Source organism: Setaria viridis, chromosome 5 (assembly GCF_005286985.2).
Source record: "Setaria viridis chromosome 5, Setaria_viridis_v4.0, whole genome shotgun sequence".
Classification (NCBI taxonomy): domain Eukaryota; kingdom Viridiplantae; phylum Streptophyta; class Magnoliopsida; order Poales; family Poaceae; genus Setaria; species Setaria viridis.
Window position 1 is genome coordinate 10957201 of NC_048267.2, and position 8070 is coordinate 10965270.

The window sequence follows — 8070 nt, forward strand, 5'->3', positions numbered from 1 at the left end:
TTAGCTGCTCTGGTTGATGGTCTGCTGCTGCTGCTGCTACTCTCTTGCTGCTGCTCCTACAATATCTAGAATGAGTCTCTTCCCCCTCTCTGGATGTGTGTGTGTGTTTCTATCAACCAAGCTGGCTAAGTGGGCTCCTGGGAATGCATATGTAAGTGCAACGGTTATGAAGGCTTGGCAAATATAAAGAATGCCCTCATATCGGACAGGTGCGCCGGATCAAGAAGTAGGAGGCTAACCGAAGGCTCTTCTCTCCTCCTACCATGGCGAGAAATAATGATCGAATCATTACCGTGGCTACTCCATCGCAAATGATTACAGTTTCTACATCGCAAATGATTACAGTTTCTACATACATAATAGTATTACAGTTCCCTGCTGTCGTAGTATTTATAATGCGCATAAGGAGAGGAATAAAGGGGAGGTAGATACAGGGTCATCAGCGACCATTCCTTGGATTATGACAATAAGTGGATGTTGCCTGTTCGTATATAAATAAGCGCAGCAGAGACAGATTCTTTTAGGTTACTTGGAAACTCGTTTATGCCATCTGAATTACCATATCTTTTTAGTTAATATATGCTGATTTTATTCTGTGTTACTACTAGGCGATGACTACGAATGCTGATGGCTGGTTGGAGAAATTGCTTTCGTTACTATTGTACTTTTATACGCTATCTAAAATGTTACCCAGCAAGGGTAGCAGTAGTCCCTCGGTAGCAACTCATGCATTTTTCCTTTTTTTTCAAGGTTTATTAAACCGAAAGTTTAGAATGTTAGGTCTGTGGTGGAACACATAGTTTGTGCCACTATATTGATTTAGCAATGCTATTTGAGATGCCATTTTTTTTCTGTTTCTGTTTTTCTCACTGCTTGACCTTGGAAAAATGGTGTTTTCTTTATGTTGATGAATACTCCTCAATTTGTTTCTCTTGGTTTCTTATAATGCTGGCGTTCCCTTTGTTGCTATTATCTACTTCATATCCTATATCCTATGGAATCTAATTTCATTGTTTTATTTGCGTGCTTTCTTACGTAGACTGTTCGCCGCCCCGCTCCCGCTGAATTGTGCTAGGCAGGCTGGCCGCTCGACCGGCCGTGCTCTGTTAAGCCTGGTATTGCAGCGAGTGAGGACGCCGCGTGGCCGCAACGCCGACGCGTGCGAGCTTCGCCGTAGCTCTCCAGCTGCCGCGCGTCGCTCGGCCCGCCATTGGATCTGTGCAGGAGCTGCGCTCGCAGCGGTGCCACCACCGTTGCTCAGCCACACTGCTACGCTCGCTGGATTGGAGAAGCCGAGAAAGAAAGATAAGAAGATCAGAAGAAGAGAAGGGGGAAGAGAAGCTGCCTCCTTTCCCTCTCAACGTCATGCTCAAGCTCACCGGCGGAGCTCGGGAGTGTTGACTGGTGACCCAGGCCACCACCTCCTAGCAGGAAGCGCATGCTTTGCTAGCTCCGGGATCTGAGGGAAAAATAAGCAATGGTGAAAAGAGGAAGAAACGAGTAGGATGAGAGAAACGAGAAGAGGAGGTGGTCTGTGCGAGATAAGCTCTAGCACTCCGTAACGTCAGTTGGAAAGAAATGGGCAAGCGCTTTGAGCTCGCTCAGAACATAATCTCTATCTCTACCTAATATTAAAGCAAGTAAGGCTTTTGCCAAAAAAAATCATCACTTGTCAGAGAGCTCCCGCGCCGCCTCGGCCCTGGCCGCTTGCCACGGCCACGCCCGAGCCGCGCCGCCCGGCCTCGGCCCCAGCCGCCCGCACCGCCCCAGCCAAGCCGGGCGGCGGGCACAGGCCAAGCGGCGCGACGCGGGCGGACGGGGTCGGGGAGGCGGCTCTGGTGCGTCCGGACGGTGTCATTAGTTTGAAAATTACAATTGATCTTTTACCGTAGCAACACACGGGCATTTTGCTAGTACTATAATAAATAAAGTATTAGATCCCATCTCAATAAGATTAAGTAATAAAGGAAGATGCGTTAATAATATTTAATAATATATATAGGTAAGATCGATCGTAAAACATTGAACTGTACACTAATACACATGTAAAAGTAAAACAGGTTCTCCTCTCTTGATTTTTACACATGTAAAACAGGTTCTCTTGATTTTTTAGAATAGGTGGAAGAGATGATATTTTTTTTCACTATTCTCTTTCTTTATATTTATTTTTCTCTTTCCATTAATTTTTTCCTTAATTATTTCTCTTTCGACCGTTTTATCCTCATCCCTTATACTGTCTCTGCGCTCTCTCATTCTATCGTCTTCTCTCATGTCTTACCTGACTCTCTCGTTCTCCGGCCCCTATGCAAGGCCCTGTCGCCGGTCCGCGCCGCTCGGGCGTAGCCGCACCTGCTGCTGATTCGCGTCGCGCGACCGCGCCGTCCCGCCACCGTTCATCCCACAGCACCACCAGAGAAGGTAGGAATCGCACGTTCGAACCCTAGTGTGGTCTTCCTGTTCCATGGAGTGGTTGGAGGTTGGGGAACGGATGGGTAGTGATCTTTTTGAGAAGTTGAATTCCAGCTGGTGGAAGCACGGTCTGAACTCCTGTGAAAAATACGCTGGGAGAAAGCAGTGCTTTCGTGAAAGCTGCTGCAGAATCTAGCCCTTTGGTTAGGGTTGAGCTTTTTGGCAGGTCGCAGAAGTTGAACCAAACGGAGGCTCTACTGGCAGCATAGGCAATTACGGAGGATGAAAAAACACTTGCAATGGCTTGTTGATTCTATGCAATTTTTTTGTAGTCTTGATTAAATTGTGCCACATAGATTTGTTTTCATTGCTAACATACTTGCGCTAGGGATTTGGATCTCATCTGCCCGTCATAACCGTGTGGAAGAAAAACAAACATTGGCACACAAGATGGTTTGCTACCATAGCTTATAACAGATATATCATATCATATATATGCATAGACAGGTACAATGTCTACCAGCAACAAGGGTGGTAGCAGCGGTGACAACGGACAACAAAACCGGCAACAACATTGCAGTATCCTGCATAGATAGGTTTTTATTACTGCAAAATTGATCCCGGCAGCGCTACCGGTAGTTGCGGTAGATAGGATTGTACATGCAGGTCTCTGCATATTGCACCAGGTCTCTGGGCGCAGGCAGACGGGTCGCCAAACCTGCAGAGGAAAGTTTGAGACTTTGGAGGCGAATGGAAAGATTTGGAGGTCTACTCAGGGAAACGGAAGCAGAACAGAAAACTTTGGAAATGTATCTACAGAAGGAAAGGAGGGTGAAGCGTACCGAGCTCATAGGCTTTTGCAGCCACGGCGGCAGCAATGTGAGCGGAGATCTTTCTGATGCTGCTGAAGGGCGGGAAGATCGATCCCTTCTCAAAGTTCTCCTGATTGGCCTGATCAGCTAGTGCTTCCGCTGTTTAAATGATTACAGCCATGAGATTGCTTCACATCAAACCCTCCCTAGTTTCCCATTTGGATACATAATTAACATTTACATATGTTCATTGACTCCATTAAGAAGGTACTTACAGGCAGCAAGAAGCATGTCCTCATGGACACGGGTGGCTCCAGCCATAATCAGACCAAGGCCAAGGCCAGGGAAAATGTAAGCATTGTTTGCCTGTCATGAGTAGCGCAATTGAGTTAGTAATGAACTTGTGCTTTCAAATAGCAGGTGCTTAGATCAGTAAGGTTGTGTTGCCTCGGAGAAGTATTAGATAAAAGAACTACCTGCCCAGGTACAAAAGTCTTCCCATCGTACTCAACAGGGTTAAATGGACTACCACTGGCAAATACAGCACGCCCCTGCAAATAAAGAGACATAAGTCCCATTGTACTCCACAAAGTTTGTTTTCTCAAATTTAGGCACACTTCTTTTTTTTTCTGGCCAATTAGGTCACCATTTAAATGGTACTTGCACTGAGATAAATTTGCAGATGCGACTCTGCCGAGTGTTGAGAGAGCTCACCTTGGTCCAGTTATATGCTTGTTCAGCAGTACATTCAGAATGTGAAGTTGGATTTGACAGTGAAAAGATGACAGGCCTCTGTATTTGTATTTTGGAGATATCATAAGTTAGCTAACCACCCTTGTAATGTAACACCTTCAACATTACATCTTGAGTAGCAAAAGCTGACAAAAGTTACCTCATTGAAGGAAGCCATGGCCTCAACAACTTCTTTTGTGAATGCCCTTCCAACTCCTGATGTCCCAATCAAAACCGTAGGTTTGATCGACTGGAGAATAAATAAAGAAACATTAGTATGATTTTGATGAAATAACACCAAAAAGGATAGCTTTAAGTAAAGGCAGCAGCTGTTAATGAATACAATCACAATCTTAAATATGCATGAACAGTGATTACCTGGACAGCATCAAACAAGGTTGACACAGGCTCATGCTCATGTGCCCAAGGTTGTTTGAATGACGGAAGGGATTCTTTACGGGAGCTAACAATTAAGCCCTATATATAAAATATTGCATCAGGCCATCAGATAATCAGTTGAAGAAAATATTGTATTAGCAATTCTGAATATTCCTTTGGTAACAAACCTTTGAGTCCACCAGCCAAACCTTCTGGCGGCACTCTTCAATCGGAGCTTTTGTCTATAAATCGATCAAACCAGTAAACGTTAGCAGTAAGCACTACCAATTATGGAAACTGACCTTCCCACATTCTGAAAAATGTAGCAAGTTACCTGTTTTGAAATCTGAAGAGCAATGAGTTCTGCTATGCCAGTTCCAGCCTGCAGTCAAATACATAATCAGAATCTTTTCTTCCGTGTCTCTAAAATGAAGAATCTCATTGATGGGAACAATTTCAATTCAACGGATATATTTCAACAGTTTGACGGCAAAGGGAAAAAAAAAGTCCACCAAGATAAGCTATGAGCCTATCACAGTATCACTAACCTCCCCAGCACCAAGGAACAAATAAGTGTGCTCTGCTAGGGTCCCACCAACCACCTTGAGTGATGCTAACAAACCTGCAAGGACCACTGATGCTGTGCCCTGCAATCATTCATATTTCCATATTGGTACAACCATAAAAGGCAACAGACTGGATGATGGTGATGACTCAATTAAGGATCACACCTGGTAATAGTAAAAAAGAAAAATATCATGGTTTGGTTCCATTTACCTGGATATCATCATTGAAAACAAGATGGCTCTTGCTATATTTTTCAAGCAGATCAAAAGCATTATGATTGGCAAAGTCCTCAAACTGTAAAAAAAAAACGGTTACATTTTGTGATAAGAGTAAATTGATCTGACATAGCGACAATAGTACACTGAAAGTCTCTGACTCACCTGAATGAGGACTTTCTCACCGTAGATTTGCACCACAGCGCTCATGAATTCTTCTATAAGCTCATGATATTCCTGCCATTAAGGAAAATGCACATGTAAGGCCTCAAGTGCCTGATATTTTGCCAACTCCTTACTTCCTGCAATCTTGTCGCAACTACATACCTTGCCAGTTGCACGTTTTTGCCGCAGTCCAATGTAGAACTCATCATTAAGCAGTTCCTCATTGTTCGTGCCAACATCAATTGTAATGGGCAAACACTGCAAAGCAATTCATTGTAAATTTGAGATAACTTAGTTATATGTTGATACCAAACATACAGGATCACTACAAGAGAGGCTACAAAAAGGGGACAGTAAACATGGGGCCACTTACAGCTGATGGGCGAACTCCTCCAAGGGCAGTGTAGAGAGCAAGTTTGCCTACAGGAATTCCCATTCCCTATAGAAGGATTCAGCATAACATAAGCAAAGGCCCTGAAGCAAAGCAACTAAAAAGGCAATCATACCTGAGCACCCAAATCTCCAAGTCCCAAGATTCGCCCACCATCAGTGACACAAATAACTTGAATATCCCTCTGAGGCCAGTTCCTTAGAACCTCTAGGACCCTCCCCCTGGGATGCACCTCCAGTCAGTCCAAATCCAATAGACGGACAGAAGAGAACTGCATAATTACTGCAAATTCAAGCAGATATAGGCACACGTACTTGTCCCTCAGGCTGACATACAGACCCTGCGGTTGTCTAAAGATGGACCCATACTTCTGGCAGGCCTCGCCAACAGTCGGTGTGTAAACAAAAGGGAGCAGCTCCTCCACATTATCAATTAAAAGCCTGTAGAAAAGCCTCTCATTTCTCTCCTGAAAACAGAAGGTGTTAAGAACAATGCAACAACCAACCATTCATTCTAACGGAACATATTACTCCGGTACTTGTAAGCTTTCATATGAGTAAAAGAAAATAGTGACTGGGATTACCTGAAGGTCCATCATGGCCATATAGCGCTGCAAAGGAAGCTGGTACTGTCGCAGGTTGTGCATGAACTTCTTAATCTACATACACATTAAAGCGATCTTTAGGTTAGAAAAAAAAAAAGGTCACCCTAATTACTAGTATGGTTTCTAGAGAGCATCGCCCATACTTGGACTTCCTGAGACACAACAGCCGGAGGAAGAAGACCACGCAAGTAGTGTGCATCCCGCTCCTTCTCCGTGAAAGCAAGACCCTTGTTGTGATGTGGATCCCTCAAAAGGGTGTAACCACTGTTGTAGTAATAAGACACGTCAGCATATTTTTGAACCAAGCGGACGAAAATATATTTATTGGAAAGAGTTATGGTCTTCCAACCAGCGTTAAACATTCTATTTACTAACAGGAACTTTTTATTCTTTGGGTGGCATGGTCATATTGATGCTTGCCAAGCTATCGCTATGCGCAGCAAAGGTTATCGTTTACAGTTGGCAAATTCAGATTCCTCATATTTTTTCAAGGAACTATTTTCTACTATTATACTATACATTTATAATTTAGTATCAATTTCTATTATATTTCACTAGCCTACCCAACTTGCTTGGGACTGAAAGGCTATGTTGTTGTTGTTCTATTATATTTAACTGTCGAAAGGTAGTGGAAGAAACAAGACAAAGAAGTATCACGGTGGGCCAGATTAGAATATACTTGCAAGGAAGAGGAAAAAACCAAAGCAAAGCAGACAATTCTTGGCTTTGCTCAACAACTCAGACCTACGCAAATCTGATTCCTAAACTGAAACTTGCAGAAAAGCACATGTGACCAGCTCTAACTCTAAGAATACCGGGCAAGCAATAACTATGCCGACGAAAATTTAACAAATCGAGATGATCAGAACTACAACTCAGTTAAGCTGAAGCACGGTGTGATAAATTATATTGAAAGTAAACGTAGGTGAAGGGAGAATCCCCCCCCTTGCTGAAGGCTTCACGACACAAACATCTTACGCGAGCACTATAAAGCAATTAGATTTGGCTCGACACAAGCGCACAATGAAAAAACTAGACAAAAGCGAGACCCCCACGCATCCACACTCCTATACACGTCAGCATCACGCGGACTAAACCGCGTACCAAACCGAATCAGCAGTAGAACAAAATCCAGATCGGCGCATCGAGACGTCCGCCCGCCCAGATCCAATCCCCCGAATTCCCAAATCCAAACCCCCCGCGCGATCCGGCTCGCCCCCGCCCGCGCTCACCTCGCGACGGAATATGCCCAGGGCATGACGGGCAGCTCCTCGTCCTCGGCGTAGGGGTCCACGACGCCGCCATCGGCCGCCGCCACCCCTTCCTGCGTCTCCGCGGCGGTGCCTACCGCGACGGCCTGCACCCGCCTCTGCTCCGCGGCGTGCACCCGCACCGTCGCGGCCCGCCTCCGCACCGACTCCCTGTAGGTCCTGCATCCGTCGCAGCTCCCGCCCTTGCTTCCACCTACCGCCTTCCACTGCGGAGACAAAAAAAAACACGCAAACAAGCTCACCATGGCAGCTCAGCTGGACAGGGCCTAAACCGCAATTGCGCGGCCGAAAACGCCGAGGCGCGCGAGGCACCGGGTGTTGGCGGAAACGGTAAGGGGGTATAGGCGCGGAACTGGGCGTACCGGGGAAGCCGGGGAAGCGGCGGAGGCGACGGCGGTGCGCGCGGACAGCATGGTGGCGGCGAGTTCCGGGGGAGCGGGTAGCGTGGCAGCGGGCGTCCTCCTCCCTCTTCGGAGCGGAGTGGAGCCGAGCTGCGTAGAGAGAGGGGAATGCGGTGCGGGTGGCG

The 8070-nt window shown here is 45.9% G+C and overlaps 1 protein-coding gene across 1 annotated transcript; it reads right to left on the reverse strand.

Moving 5' to 3' along the window:
• Positions 1–2863: 2863 nt before the first annotated feature.
• Positions 2864–8070, reverse strand: LOC117857444 (NADP-dependent malic enzyme, chloroplastic). The gene is made up of 20 exons (XM_034740101.2): positions 7907–8070; positions 7506–7750; positions 6417–6537; positions 6253–6327; positions 5984–6135; positions 5785–5890; positions 5652–5717; positions 5441–5536; positions 5279–5350; positions 5109–5192; positions 4880–4978; positions 4666–4713; positions 4520–4573; positions 4332–4430; positions 4114–4203; positions 3936–4013; positions 3698–3772; positions 3497–3587; positions 3252–3380; positions 2864–3127 (listed from the first exon to the last, which is right to left on the reverse strand). Exons 1-20 carry the CDS (start codon positions 7955–7957, stop codon positions 3039–3041), a joined length of 1920 nt encoding a protein of 639 aa, XP_034595992.1. The 5' UTR covers positions 7958–8070; the 3' UTR covers positions 2864–3038.